Source organism: Eretmochelys imbricata, chromosome 2 (assembly GCF_965152235.1).
Source record: "Eretmochelys imbricata isolate rEreImb1 chromosome 2, rEreImb1.hap1, whole genome shotgun sequence".
Classification (NCBI taxonomy): Eukaryota; Metazoa; Chordata; order Testudines; family Cheloniidae; genus Eretmochelys; species Eretmochelys imbricata.
This window is the reverse complement of record NC_135573.1, coordinates 36,223,993-36,240,269: the sequence shown is the minus strand read 5'-3', so window position 1 is coordinate 36,240,269 and position 16,277 is coordinate 36,223,993. Positions and strand designations below refer to the sequence as shown.

Below are 16,277 nucleotides of genomic sequence, written 5' to 3'. Positions count from 1 at the left end.
GGGTTAGGTAAGGTTGAAGTAATGAGCAAATTCTATCCATTGAGCCCCCATTTGAGCCTGTTGGAGGGTTGGCTAGATGGTTTTATATACTGTGTTATACCGCTGTCTCTTTAGACATCCACAGCCTCTCTCACTGTGCGCTCTTCCATAGAGAACTATTTTGGGTAGTCAGTGTAGGGTCATACTAGCAACATGGCCAAACTATTATAGTTGGCACCTTTTTAAAGATTATAGTCACTGCACATTCACTCTTTAACAGGCGTCATCGTTTCTTCGTCTGGTTAGCCTTGTCAACTCTAGGATATGACGGAGGCACCCCTCATTTCAAATGTTTGTGGCTTTTGCTTCAGATGCTAGCAAATCTGCTATGTTTTCATTGGAAATTGCAGTGGGAGTTAATGATGACGGCCTGATCATTATCTCCTGCTATGTGCTTCCTACGCTTACATCAGAGAGTTCTTGAGCGAACGTATTGCCAGGGAGCAGGAAGCAGTGAAGTGGACCAGGTCATTCTCACTCATGCCTAGAGAGTCACAGGATTTCTGTGGTTTCAGAGGAGCAGCCATGTTAGTCTGTATCCGCAAAAAAAAAAAAAAGGAGTACTTGTGGCACCTTAAAGACTAACAAATTTATTTGAGCATAAGCTTTTGTGAGCTACAGCTCGCTTCATCCGATGATATATCCGATGAAGCGAGCTGTAGCTCATGAAAGCTTATGCTCAAATAAATTTGATAGTCTTTAAGGTGCCACAAGTACTCCTTTTCTTTTTGAGGATTTCTGTGGGATTTCTCAGTGTATCTTGTGATATATACTTTTTATAGTGGTATGCTCCCTTTTACCTTCTCAGAACCATGATCAACATGACCCCAAAAAGGATGTTCTGGGAATTCCATGTCATTGACTCCATAGCATTTTCGTAATAACTTTTCCTCTGCTGCAGGTTTTCCAATGGAGGGGATGATATAAGCTATTGTATCATATTTGCTCCCCCCAGCCAGATTCAGAGAATGAATAAGAATCTTCCTGCAATTACTGCTTGTGTCTATTGGAGCTGGCTGTGGTGCTGGGTACCAGCACTGAGAGCAGTGCACTCTTCGAATCATAGAATCATAGAATATCAGGGTTGGAAGGGACCTCAGGAGGTCATCTAGTCCAATCCCCTGCTCAAAGCAGGACCAATCCCCAACTAAATCATCCCAGCCAGGGCTTTGTCAAGCCTGACCTTAAAAACCTCAAAGGAAGGAGATTCCACCACCTCCCTAGGTAACACATTCTAGTGCTTCACCACCCTCCCAGTGAAAAAGTTTTTCCTAATATCCAACTTAAACCTCCCCCACCGCAACTTGATACCATTACTCCTTGTTCTGTCATCTGCTACCACTGAGAACAGTCTAGATCCATCCTCTTTGGAACCCCCTTTCAGGTAGTTGAAAGCAGCTATCAAATCCCCCCTCATTCTTCTCTTCCACAGACTAAACAATCCCAGTTCCCTCAGCCTCTCCTCATAAGTCATGTGTTCCAGTCCCCTAATCATTTTTGTTGCCCTCCGCTGGACGTTTTCCAGTTTTTCCACATCCTCCTTGTAGTGTGGGGCCCAAAACTGGACACAGTACTCCAGATGAGGCCTCACCAATGTAGAATAGAGGGGAACGATCACATCCCTCGATCTGCTGGCAATGCCCCTACATATACATCCCAAAATGCCATTGGCCTTCTTGGCAACAAGGGCACATTGTTGACTCATATCCAGCTTCTCATCCACTGTAACCACTAGGTCCTTCTCTGCAGAACTGCTGCCTAGCCATTCGGTCCCTGGTCTGTATGTATGGAATTCTTCCGTCCTAAGTGCAGGACTCTGCACTTGTCCTTGTTGAACCTCATGAGATTTCTTTTGGCCCCATCCTCTAATTTGTCTAGGGCCCTCTGTATCCTATCCCTACCCTCCAGTGTATCTACCTCTCCTCCCAGTTTAGTGTCATCTGCAAACTTGCTGAGGGTGCAATCCACACCATCCTCCAGATCATTTATGAAGATATTGAACAAATATCTGTAGTCTTCTGTAGTCTTTCCTGTACTTTCAGGGCATCTTCTGCTGGTCCCCAGGGAGTGAAGGGGCAATGAAGGAAACAGCATGACATGAGTGCAGGGGGATGAGGAGCAGAGTGGAGACAGCAACCTGACTCTCTTTAGCTTCTAGTAAAGTCTCCACATTCCCCAGTCACCGCTGTCTATTTCCAAGCTCCATTTCTGAAAGTTGTAAGGGATAGTCTAATGTCTCTATCTGTGCCCTTCCCACTGGTCTAGGGCACCCTGAAGGGGAAATAAGTGACAATTTTGCTAACATTCAAAAATCAAAGAGACAGCGGTATAACACAGTATATAATTACTGTTATGTCTGCCAATAGTGGGTCACACACTAGAGAAGCATTAACTAATTAGTGAAGTCCCCTTTATCGTAGCTGGACTTACTGTGTATGTGATTTGCACATGATCACATCCAAGACTCAACCTAAGCCCCTTATGTTTAGTCCTGTTAAAATGGATGGTAAAAGGTAGAACTTCATGTAACATATGAAGTAAGTGCATTATGTATGCAATCAATTAATTTTTTTCAGTTTTCTCTTTACTGTGGTATTTCTTATTTAAATTTGTTTTGAAAATTGATGAACAAATTTATGCATGAACCTGAATAAAGCAACTTTTCATTGATCTGTTTTCTTCTGCAGGAAATTGCATCAACAATTTGAAATGTATAAGGAGCAGGTGAAGAAGATGGGTGAAGAATCACAGCAGCAGCAGGAGCAGAAGAGTGATGCCCCGACCTGTGGTATCTGCCACAAAACAAAATTTGCCGATGGCTGTGGCCATAACTGTTCATATTGCCAAACTAAATTCTGTGCACGTTGTGGAGGAAGAGTGTCTTTACGCTCAAATAAGGTATGGAATTTGTTTAAAATAAATATCACTGAATTTTCATATTGATGTTGCTTAATGTGAAGTGTGATGTAATTTGGTACAGAAGTTCTTTGAAGATTATTATTGTAATTTGTCCACAGTTAGTTACTTTAGTTATTGGAAATATATCTGAAAAATGGATCTCCTAGGACATACCTGTGCCTGTCCACAAGTTCGGTATCTGTTGTTCAGAATCACTAGTAATGCCTTATGGTTATTACTCAAACAATTTTTCCTTCAAGGAGGAAACTGTTTTAGGTCTATTTAGGCCATTGTCCATTTGACAAAGAATCTTCATTAGAACTCTGGTCTACCTGTGGACCAGTGAATATTGCTTTTAATTTAACACATACCACAGTTATGCTGCAGGATCCATGTAAGTGGATCCTTGTGCCTGTGCGGATCCAATTACAAGATTAGCCCCTAAATATGGAAGGAAAGGAATTTATTTAGTGACAATCATGTTGGGGGAGTTAGAAGTAGAGCAAGGAATTGTTCCTGGCTTTGCCTGTCCCAGGCTCACTTGGACAAGTCTTTTAGCTTTATTTTACCTCAGTTTAGTAATGGGTATTATAATGTTTAGCTATCTCCATAGTGTCATTTGAGGGAGCTAATTAAACAATGCTAGTAAACTGCTTTTTTCTTCTACAAAGCAACACAAAATGCAAAGTATGTACAGGGAAAAGAAATCACTTTTTTTTTTTTTTGCTTTTGAGAATGTATGCTTCATTTAAAAAAAGATTAGTGTGCTAAGAAATAATACTCAGAGCTATCATAATTATTTGTATTATGAGAAATCAAGTGGACTGCCAGGTTGAATTTAAAAAAATACTTAATTAAAACAAGTACAGCAGAAGTCAAGTAATTACCAAAATATTTGAGTTTAGTAGAGAAATTAATTTACTAAAAATTTTAAATAAAATTCCCAAAGTGATGACTTGACATAAAATAGGGAATAATGGCGTAACAATGTAAATCACATTCGGCATAGAAGTCTGTCTCAGATTCAGACAGATTCAGATATTCAGGACACTATTCTGAACTCTTCCTTTTTTATGTGAGTCTTTATGGGAACATGCATAATTATTTTCAGTAGAGTAATTGGCACAACATGCACATAGTATGCAGAGTAAGAGAAATTGGTATGTACTTTACAGGAAGTTGCTTTCTTTATCATATCATTAGGCTGAAAAACAGGGCAAATAAGGTTTAATATGTATGTCAGCAATGCAAGTTATAAATCAGAGTACACAGAAATCTGCTCACTGGTGGCTAAAAGTAGCTGGGAGTATATACATCTCTCAGGTTATGTTGAACATAATGAAAGTCAATTAAAGTATATTTTTAAAGTTTTTGTAGAGCCTTTTATCCTGAAGGATCTCACATACAATTATTACTTTTGATAACTAAATAAGTTTACAACAATATTTTTGGTATAGGAAATACAATCAGTACTGTAATAATTTTATCTAGTTATCAAAGGCAAAATTGGACAGTCTTTATTGCTGTACACTCAAACATCATGAGACGACATCTCTGTGATGGGAAAGTGTCACCAATTGGCACCCAGAAAAATGCTCTGAAATGTGGGGATGCTACCTGCACGTTTTGTCAATTACTTTGTTGAAGGAAATCAATTTTACTGGCAGAAAGTGAAATTGACAAGAGCCTGCCAGGCAGTTGGGAAAGTCAAAATTGTAAGAAAAACTGAAATTTCCCCACTGAAAATTTCAGTTATGCAAAAAAGATAGTTTTTCATCAGAAAAAATTTCTGATATAAAATTTTTGATCAATAGTTGCCTCTTTTTTTACCTGTATCCTCAGAGTCCATCAGATTGATCATTTAAGATATAAGAAGAGGGAAGCTGTACTTACAACCATGGAGTAGATGACAAATGATTGAAACACAGCCTTGTGATAGTTCATTCTAAGACTGGGTTGCTTTTATTTCCTGTGTCTAAAATAAGATCATTGATGGACCTGTTTGATCTCTTTCCATAATTCCAAATGCATCCAGGTTTATGTCAGCTTTTGCTGCTATACACATCAGTGCAGGTCATGTAGAGGCAGCAAGCATTGGAAAAGGAAGTTGCTGAAGTGCAAAGCAGCCACAATTGCCCTTCTCTTAGGCTATGTTTACACTATAACCTATGTTGGTATAACTTATGTCGCTCAGGGGTGTGAAAAATCCACCCCCCTGAGCGACATAAGTTACACTGACATAAGCACTCGCGTGCACACCACTATGTTGGCGGGAGAGCTTTACCCGCCGACATACCTACTGCCTCTCTGAGATGGTTTTATTATGCCCATGAGAGAGCTCTCTCCCGACGGCATAGAGTATCTTCACCAGATATGCTGCAATGGCGCAGCTGTATCCTCAGGCCTCGTAAAGGTACTCAGAGTGTCACAGCTAAATATAAGATCAAACATATAGTTCAGCATAAGTAATTAACGCACATTCTAAGGGACCATTAAGTGTGATGTGGCCCTTTAATACCATGGTAGTCAGAGGACAAAAAAGGGGATTAGTGGGTTACAAATCGTTGTAATAAGCCATAAATCCAGTGTTTTTATTAAGACCATGATTTTTAGTGTCTAGCAAAGTTATGAATTTAAGCTCCCAGTCTCCTCTTTTGAAGGTGTTGTACATATTTCCTTTGAGGATGAGGACTGAGAGGTCAGATACGGAGTGGTCGTTTTGTGAGAAGTGTTCACCCACAGGTGATATGGTGTTTTTGTCTTTTATCATTTTCCTGTTTACGTTCATTCGAGAGCGTAGTGATTGGCTGGTTTCACCCACATGGTTGCTATGGGACATTTAGTGCACTGGATGAGGTACAACACGTGATATCAATGGTCCTATACATGCCTCTTGAAAGGTGTGTTGTGGGGGGTATTGATCATTGAAGCAGTGGAGATATGTCATCAGGTTTTGCATCTGTTGTTCTGGCAGTGTCTGGTGCTGCTTTGAGCTGGTGTGTCTTGGTCTATGGGCAGCTTGCTTCTGATGATGAGCTTGGAGAGGTTGGGGGGTTGTTTGAAGACCAGAAGAGGGGGATCAGGAAAGATTTCTTTCAGGATGGGGTCCCCGTCGAGTATGGGTTATAGTTGTTTAATGTTACCCTGCAGGGGTTCCAGTGTGGGGTGGTAGATGACAACTAAAGGCATGCAGTTGGAGAGGGGTTTATTTCTATATTGAAGCAAAATCCGCTCCGCTCACATACCCCTAGTTGTCACGGGACAATGATACAAGACAAAAGTACCTTATGACTAGTGGATGAACACTTTTCACAAAACCAACCCTCTATATCTGATCTCTTAGTCCTCGTCCTCAAAGGACATCTTCACAACACCTTCCAAAGAGGAGCCTTAAATTCATAACTTTGCTAGACACTAAAAATCATGGTCTTAATAAAGAAACTGGATTTATGGCTTATTACAACAATTGGTAACCAGTTAAACCCCCCTTTTTATCCTGTGACTACAGGGGTGTTAAAGGGCCACATCACCTCAACTGATCCCTTAGAATATGTGCTAACCAGTTATAGTAAATTATATGTTATATGGTTGATCTTGTATTCAGCTGAGACACTCTGAGTACATAAAACATGACTTGAAATCATTAAGTTATGCATATTGTTAGTCTTTGTATCTGTGTAATTTTATTACTGTTGCCTTCATTCTTCTAGTCATTGTCATGCTCCCTGGTTGTCTTAATGTAGATTGTAAGCTTTTCAGGGAAGGGATTGTCTTCCTATGTGTGCATACAACACCATGTACAAAAAGACTCCTATTCTAATTGTGGCTTTTTGGGCACTACCACAATACAAATACTTAGTAACAATAAAAATATTTTTAGCGGCAGATTCACAGATTACAAGGCCAAAAGGGACAACTGTGATCATCTAGTCAGCCCTCCTGTATAACACAGGCCATGGAACTTCCCCACAATGGTTTTTAGAGCATAACAGGGCCAGAGCAAGATTTTAATTTTCAAGACATTTGGGAAAATGTAAGAGAAGCAACAATTTTTAGGTAACTTCCTATTTTAAGAGACATCTCAAAGCATCCACAGCCATAGTGAGTTAAATTCTTTATACTGACTGGGTGAGCCAAACAGTGCTGCGGCTGGCCACATCCTCCTAACTGAGGATTTCATTGATGTTGGAGTCTCCACTAGATATAGAGATGGCTCTTATACCATCCCTCTCACGGGCTTCAGTGTCAGGTCTTAGTTGGGGGTGGGGAAGAGGAGTGGCTGGAGTGTGTTGTATTCTGGCTGCCTCAGTGGAAAGTCCTTTGGGGACAGTTGCCTGCTGCCTCAGGTTAGAGCAGTTCCAGGGCTGCTGTAAACTGTGCTTCAGCCAAAGACCCTCTAAAAAATCAGAATGCTGTAACTGGTTCCCTGACAGCCTCCCCCTCTGCTTTGCCAACTGCAAACTTTGTGAAAAAGAGAATCTGGCCAACTGAATATACATTTTTTGCATCTTATTATGAGACTACCTCTGATAATCAATTTTTCTGGGCATCTCGCATGATTGCTTGAGACATTTTGTAGTCTGTGGTATTGGCAATGACCAGGTGACTTGGATTTATTGGACATAATTTTAATATCACTTACACTCTCATAAACTTCATTCATTTAAATGGAGTTACTCCTGACTAATATTAGTGTGAGAGGAAAATCAGGCCATGCAATTTTTATTTGATTTTTAATTTTTTTTTTTTTTACTATTGATGGGATAAAATGATTGGGATAAAACACGTTGTTCTTATAAGAGTGTTGTTAAGTTTCTAAAATTTTTATTTAAACCCTTTTGCAGCCTGAGTGGCGGAAGGTAATTGGACAGAGAACGCTCACTCACTTAGAAGTGCCTTTGAGTATTCAGATGACAATGGATTTGATTTGTCAAAGTTAAGAAGCTTTGTAAATTACACTTTGCAAATATGCAGAGCATTTTTAACAACGATCTGCTAACATGAGGCTCCACTCTTCACATATGTTCAGAGAACTGAGTAGTGACTGTAGATGTGTAAATTGCACATTGAATGAGGTTGGGCTACACAGTAAAATGTATATTGACTGGTACTCTGCACAGTGAACTGCACATTGAAAGAGGCAGTGCCAACAGGTGCATAGCCTTGTGCAACTGAAAAATTAAGTGCTGACACACAGCTTTCATGCACTGATAAGTTGATGCCCAATTGATATTTTCAACAGCACAAAGTGCCAACTCAGTGAGGCAGGATCAGTGTTTTGTTTTTGTACCCCTTCTCTTTTAGAGAGAGGAAAAATATATTTGTATTACATATATAACATACATATTTAACTTGTATGTAGATACAAGTGTATGTGTGTACCATGATATGTGTAATACAAAAATGTTTTTATTTTTGTACAGTGCCTATTGCAGTGTTTGTTGTTACTTTGGGACATTATTCAAGCTATTTACTATGAAAGAATAAGACTACTGCAGAGATGGTGTACTTCAAAGTTTCAGCAAACCACCTTTAGGGGTCAGGAAGGGATATTTTCCCCCAAATGTATTCTGTTTATTTATTTATTTTATTTGATCTCCTTCCTCTGAATCCTGTACTTCACACAGGATTCTCACTAACCCACCACATTCTGAGTTTGGAGGGATGTTTGTGAGATGGTGTATGTGTGTGTGGGGGGAGGGAGGGTTGGATTCTATTTGCTTACATCCCTTGCTATTTTGCTATGCATTATGTCCAGCTTCTTTTCTTTAAAATAAGAGTTGACCATTGTTGTGACTTCTTGATTCTAACACAGTTCAGGATCTGGTGGAAGGATCTGGTCACCAAAGTACATGCAGTTGTTGATGTGCGCCTTTTGTAGACTTACCACTGTCATTAAGAGGGTCAACATTTTTGAGCTGGGGAAGTTTCATGCTGGAAGCTACAAAAACAAAACGAGACTGCTTGGCAGGTCACTTCTACCACTAATTTGAACTTCCAGAACATATTTTTAAACAAATATTACACTATTTAATATGTTATCTTTCTGTGTCAGTCAGGTTAATCATGAATAGTTGATTTTGCATTTTTTTGAAAGAATTAAACATGTCATGCCTGTTTTCTGTCTCTGGTTTGGTCTATATACAGTAATGCTATGTTGGCTGAATTGGAGTGACTTTTCTCCTCCTCGTGTATTTTGATTCATTTTTCTTGAAGGTGAAATTAAAAAAAATTTTTTTGCTAATGGTAAGAACTATTAGGTGTGAAACACAGGTCAACAAAACAGCCAAAACTGTGAAAAGCAACAGTCTTCTATTTGTGCAGTTATGTTGGTATATATAGAAGACTATTAAAATATTTCACAGTTAAAGACTAGAAAATAAACTATAAATACATTAATAACCAAATTTTTTAAAATGAGTATCCAAGATTGACATAAACTTATTTAGGCCACTGGATGTAATTTATATTGGCTGTAACTTTTAAAATAAACTCAGGTAAGAGTGGGAAAATAATCCAGATGGGTCATAAAAGCAGAATTCATAAATGGATGTAGGTGCTCAGAGAATTATTTAAAAAAACCTGATAGTCTAAAGGGCATATTTTCTTAAAAACTAAGGGCATGATGCCAGGCTACATCAATTAATTGTGTGTGCGAATCATAGGTAGTGTGGGCCCTTCATTCTCTTAAAGGGCCTGCAAAACTGTTAAACAGCATAATTTCCAGTCAGTTCCTGGAAATATTATTATTATAATAGCAGTACATTTTCCTGAATCTCAGGAATAGAGTTCATATACTGTAGGAGAGAAGAGTCCTTTGTAGTGGCAAATATGAAAAGATAATGTACAAAACCAGATATTAAAAGTTCTTTATTTTATTTTTAAGTAGCAATAATAATTTACTAGGAATAAATAGTTCTACCTCAAAGTGTTAACAGTCTGAACAGATAGAACAGACAGTAGTAGATGGAAAACAAGCAGGTATATGTGAGTAAACATGACCTCAAGCATCTTGTTTCTTAACCTCTTGCCTCTTTATTAATTTTACTTAATTTTAAATCTTATCTATTAATTATTTTTTATTGCCTAGCTCCTGTCTTTTATTTTATTTTAAGTTTTAAAACCATTAACTATCTTCTTTTTTAAACATTAATATCTATTTTACATTTTTGTATATTACCTTTTGCCCTTCCTTTTTTCTGTTTTTGTATATATTTGATCTTTAACCTTCCTTATGTTCTATATTTTTAAAATTAACCTTTTAGGTAATTTAGTCTTGTCAGGTTTCTATTATTTTAAAATTAAACCCACCTCCCTCACTCCTGTCTATTTCCGCCATTTTGGGGATTTGATCTATTCCCACCCTATTATTCTCCTTCACTGTCACTTGTCTATCCAGAACATCTCACTAGTGGCTGAGAGGCAGTCACAGAGAAAGCAGCAAAACAGGTAGGCACTTCAAGGTTCCATGTGTCCGAAAGTATGCATGACCTCTCCTACCCACCCTAAATCTCTTTGTTAGAAGCTCCTGGCATTGCTCATGCTACTTATAAAGTGGGGAGTCAGGGGCATAGGACATTCACATGGCTCCTCCATTCCCAGTCTAAATCTCTCCACTTTTGCTCCTGTGGGCCAGGGAGCCTTGTTATGAGTCCAGATCAAGGGGCAAAGATGGCCTGGTGCAGTACGGTTAAAAAATATACTTGCATGTACAGTGGTACACTTCAAAAATTCTGTGATTTAAAAGACTTTATGATTTTCAGTGATACTCCCTACTTATATAATGGGGAATACCATTAGAAATGGTAACATCTTTCAAAATGTTTAAAATTTAACCCACTGTACTTTGACATTTTCAATAGCTAGTCTGTGAGAGCACAAACTGTATACAGATACCTGAATGAGAGCAGTAAAACAAATGGAGAGAGCTCATCTACTTAAGTGTGCAACTAAGTTCTTAATAGCATACCTAAGTTTAGTCAGTGTATTGGCAAGTGTAAGTAACTGAGTTATCAAAAATCTTTCCATTTATAAAGCTTTGTTCTCCATTGATACCAAATTGGTTGACTGAGGGATAGTTTTGATTTAAATAATTTTGAATATTTTTTGTTTTCTGAAATGTGCTTCCTGTTACATTTTTAGGCAGCTAAAAAGACAACCTTCTCGCCAAGAAAAATAGTATGGCAATATTAATACAACCATATATTTTCATAAACATGCAAAGGAAAAAAGCACAAGACAAATACAGAATAAAGTATATCCTACATAACATATAATAAACAGTTGGTACAAATTTGTCTTAATTTACATCTATGATTCAAACTCTGATATTTTGTATGAGCTATGTCACTACCAGTCTCTTATTTCCAATTGCATTAGTCTATAATCCTTCAAAGAGATTTGCCCACCCAGAATCCCATTGACATCAAGCCAGTGGGCTTCTGTGCAAGTGTGCAAAGGTTCCATCTGTGCAATCATTAGTAGGATTAGGACCTATCACACCCGGGCCAAATCCTGCATTCTTTATTCACATGAGCTCCACTGACTATTTGTTTTAATAAGGCAGGTGGGATTTGACTGTTAAATTGTTTTTATTAAAATAATTTTCTTTGTGCATGTATTTGTACTTTGACTTTTTTTGAAAATGTAATTCATAAACAATTTGAAGAAAACCAATAAAATAACATCCCTTTCACCATATACTTTTCATAATTAGAAGAAACAAAAAGCTATATGTGAATCAAATTTCTTTGAAATTTGTTTATTTTTACTAACAAATACTAGTTCTTGGTTTCAGTATGGAAATAACTGTCTTTCCTTCTTTGTCTTTTTCTGTCCTTTCTTTCTTGCTTTCATGGATATGAACTCCAGGAAGACAAAGTGGTTAGAGCCTTTTTCTGTCTAACATTATTTATTTTGATGAGTATTCTTAATGCTAAAGGCTAGATTTTGCCCTCACTTATACAGATGGAATTCCCACTGAAATCAAAAGGATTTGCTCTTGTTTAAGTGAGAGCAGGAATGGGCCTTATATGTTTCATAATTATTCATCTTAAAACCCATAAAACTTTAAAGTGTTGTAGATATTATGCATGAAAATTCTTTTGTTAAGAAACTTGTGAGCATGCACTTTTTTCCTTCTTTAATTTTGTCATATTCTATATGTGCAGTTTAAAAAAGAAAAGAAAATGGATAATTGATGCAATACTAATGTTTTTCTTCCAAAAGTATTTGACAGCAATTTTACAACTTAAGTGGCACAAATTTGGTAATCTCAGCTTTATTCACAGTGAAACCTCTGATTGTATTATGAACATCCACATGGTTCAAATTTAATTTTTTATTACATTTTATCCTTCTGATTTTGAGAGAAGGCCCCTCAGTAGTTTGAGTTTTTTTCATAGTAATTCAAACATTAATCATCAAATATCATCAAGAAAATATGTCTATCCTAAACTTTTAAGAACGAACAATTTACTAGATACTATTTAATCCCTATAATATTGTGGAGTTAAGAATTAGTATTTAACTTATTTTTATTTTTTAAACTAAATTGTAAGCATATGTTTGTCATCCACAAGTCCTGGTGCACATATTATATTGAGCATAATGTTGAAAGGATGTTAAAAGTTATGCATGCTACTAATATTTTGCTAGTTTGTTTTGTGAATACTAAACCTAAAGTATTCTCTTAAAATACTGATTTTATTCTAGCTATGTTTAGGAGAGGATGTGTAAGAGAATATGAATATGCCTGGACAACTTTAAGCATTTATTGAAAGGAATTAAATTTAATTTAAAAAAAATACAAACAACAAAATATCCTGGCTAAACTAAATCTACTTTTTCATGAAAGTGACTGTAAACATTCTAAAATCAACTGCTAATATAAACAGGTTTCAGAGTAACAGCCGTGTTAGTCTGTATTCGCAAAAAGAAAAGGAGTACTTGTGGCACCTTAGAGACTAACCAATTTATTTGAGCATGAGCTTTCGTGAGCTACAGCTCACTTCATCGGATGCATACCGTGGAAACTGCAGCAGACTTTATATATACACAGAGAATATGAAACAATACCTCCTCCCACCCCACTGTCCTGCTGGTAATAGCTTATCTAAAGTGATCATCAGGTTAGGCCATTTCCAGCACAAATCCAGGTTTTCTCACCCTCCACCCCCCCACACAAATTCACTCTCCTGCTGGTGATAGCCCATCCAAAGTGACAACTCTTTACACAATGTGCATGATAATCAAGTTAGGCCATTTCCTGCACAAATCCAGGTTCTCTCACTCCCTCACCCCCCTCCAAAAACCCACCCCCATACACACACAAACTCACTCTCCTGCTGGTAATAGCTCATCCAAACTGACCACTCTCCAAGTTTAAATCCAAGTTAAACCAAGTTATGAATGTTATAATTCTTGACATCTGATTTGTGTCCATTTATTCTTTTACGTAGAGACTGTCCAGTTTGACCAATGTACATGGCAGAGGGGCATTGCTGGCACATGATGGCATATATCACATTGGTGGATGTGCAGGTGAACGAGCCTCTGATAGGCCTAATAACATCAGCCACACTATCTACCTGCACATCCACCAATGTGATATATGCCATCATGTGCCAGCAATGCCCCTCTGCCATGTACATTGGTCAAACTGGACAGTCTCTACGTAAAAGAATAAATGGACACAAATCAGATGTCAAGAATTATAACATTCATAAACCAGTCGGAGAACACTTCAATCTCTCTGGTCACGCAATCACAGACATGAAGGTCGCTATCTTAAAACAAAAAAACTTCAAATCCAGACTCCAGCGAGAAACTGCTGAATTGGAATTCATTTGCAAATTGGATACTATTAATTTAGGCTTAAATAGAGACTGGGAGTGGCTAAGTCATTATGCAAGGTAGCCTATTTCCTCTTGTTTTTTCCTACCCTCCTCCCCCCCCCAGATGTTCTGGTTTAACTTGGATTTAAACTTGGAGAGTGGTCAGTTTGGATGAGCTATTACCAGCAGGAGAGTGAGTTTGTGTGTGTATGGGGGGTGGGTTTTTGGAGGGGGATGAGGGAGTGAGAGAACCTGGATTTGTGCAGGAAATGGCCTAACTTGATTATCATGCACATTGTGTAAAGAGTTGTCACTTTGGATGGGCTATCACCAGCAGGAGAGTGAATTTGTGTGGGGGGGTGGAGGGTGAGAAAACCTGGATTTGTGCTGGAAATGGCCTAACCTGATGATCACTTTAGATAAGCTATTACCAGCAGGACAGTGGGGTGGGAGGAGGTATTGTTTCATATTCTCTGTGTATATATAAAGTCTGCTGCAGTTTCCACGGTATGCATCCGATGAAGTGAGCTGTAGCTCACGAAAGCTCATGCTCAAATAAATTGGTTAGTCTCTAAGGTGCCACAAGTACTCCTTTTCTTTTTGCTAATATAAAAGCTCTTGTCCTCTAGTGCTTAGCAATTAAATCTCTGTCACTTGCAGACTAAAGAGTTTTTTTACAGTTTACATATGTCCAAATGGGGTACACATAGAACAAACACTCCCATTTAAATAAATGGGAGTTTTCTACCACTTTTCACTGGGAGCTGTTTCAGGCCTCACAGCTTATGTCTACACAGCAATGAAAAAACCCTCACTGTCCTATGTCAGCTGACTCAGGGTGATGGTCTTGGGCTATGGGGCAGTTTAATTGTGGCATAGATGTTCGGGCTCAGGCTGGAGCCCGGCCTCAGGCTGGAGCCCGGGCTCTGGGAAATTCTCCCTTTGCAAGGTCCCAGATTTTGGGCTCCAGCCTGGGCCCAAACATTTACACAGCAAAGAATACCAGATTAAGGACAAACTGCTAATAAATGAGGCAGATCCAACACAAACTGGTGGTTATTCTTCCATAAGAATATACCAAGCCAGTTACAAAAGTAAACTTCTGTCTCACCACGCTGGTTAACAGGAATTCCAAACTGTAGTCTCCTTTGGCATCCCAGCCCTTGTTTCACACTATACTTGATGAGTGGTTATTTAATACCAATTTAATCAAACAAAGGTTCTTCTAATCCCAAGAGATCAGCCACACAGCCACGCCAATATATTACTCAGATTTTACCTAATAATTACACTGTTGCCAATCCTTTAGTATCTAATATCTAAAGGTTTATTTATATGTAACCCTTCTGCCAGGTGGAGCTGGAGTCTGAGTGTAGAAAAGAAACTTTTAATGAAAGGAGAGAAGTCACCTGACATTAATTAGGGAAAATGCCACAAACCAGATTCATAAACATAAAAACTGTGAGCAGGATGCCCACCCCAGAGTGCACGAAGCAGAGTCTTCTGCCTCATGTTCTTGAATTCTACAACCAAAAGTTTCTTTTCTGGGCCTCCCTCTGCTCCCTCATCATACCTCACTCACAGTGGTTGTCCTTGGTCAGTGAGGACCCAGGGTTCAGAAGTGCATCTGTGTGAGTTCACCTCCAAGCCAGGGAAGACGGCTCCTGGCTTGCTCTGTCATCTGAGCAGTTTTTCTGGCTGGCCACCTCACCAGTCCTGTTCCTTGCCACCTGGATGCCCTACCAGCCACTGTTCCTCACCGCCTCCCACTGGCTATTCCTGCCAGCCGACTGCTTGCCACTTTCGCCGGCTGTTCCCACTGGCTGACTGCTCGCCACTTTTGCCAGCCGCTCCCACCGGTCACTTTCTGCTGCCACCAGCTTCTCTGTTGTGACCTCTGTAGGTCAGTCCCTTAGTGGTTGTCAGCTCCTAGTGATTTTTAGCTCTCAGCAGGCTGGGCAGAAACACTGTCCCACCACAAGTGATTTCAGCACTTAAAATAAAAGGCTCCTAATGAAGCCTATTTAGCTCTATGTTTGAACAGTGGGGAAGAACAGGTTAAACCAGACTGGGGACCCTTAGAGAGAGTCCACACCTCCTGGCTGGGACACCTGTCCCCACCCCTCTCTGCTTTCACGGGGGTCTGGCATTTGAGTCCCTGGCTTAACTAGGTCCTTTCAGCTGAGGGTGACCACCACATTTGGGACAGGTTAAGCACAGTTCTGCCCCCTTTACTCAGACAATAAAGACAACACTGAAAACATTTCACTACCCTTGCATTCAGTACTAAAGTGCTTTGTAACCCAACGCCAACCAAAGTTGATCACTTGGGGCTACACAGCTCCTGTCTGCTAGATACCTACACAGAGTAGGTGTGTTTATGTAAATACAGTTTTCTCCTGAAGTCTCTCCTCCTCCCCAACTAGCCGTCAAAGGAGAGTTCAGTCAGACCCTGTTTACATCTAAGAGAAAAGAAAGAGGAGAGTGTTATGATGGTCAAGGAAA

General features: G+C 39.0%; 1 protein-coding gene across 22 annotated transcripts in view; it reads left to right on the top strand.

Annotated features, from left to right (window-relative positions):
• Nucleotides 1-16,277, top strand: part of RIMS2 (regulating synaptic membrane exocytosis 2) — a 740,891-nt gene that overhangs the window by 169,020 nt on the left and 555,594 nt on the right. For 11 of the 22 annotated variants that reach the window (XM_077808880.1, XM_077808889.1, XM_077808876.1 and 8 more), the window contains 2 exons: nt 2,727-2,937; nt 11,809-11,820. In XM_077808880.1, the coding sequence (XP_077665006.1) occupies nt 2,727-2,937; nt 11,809-11,820 (223 nt within the window). The remainder of the gene's footprint in view (nt 1-2,726; nt 2,938-11,808; nt 11,821-16,277) is intronic. The other 11 variants (XM_077808869.1, XM_077808868.1, XM_077808888.1 and 8 more) reach the window with 1 other exon arrangement.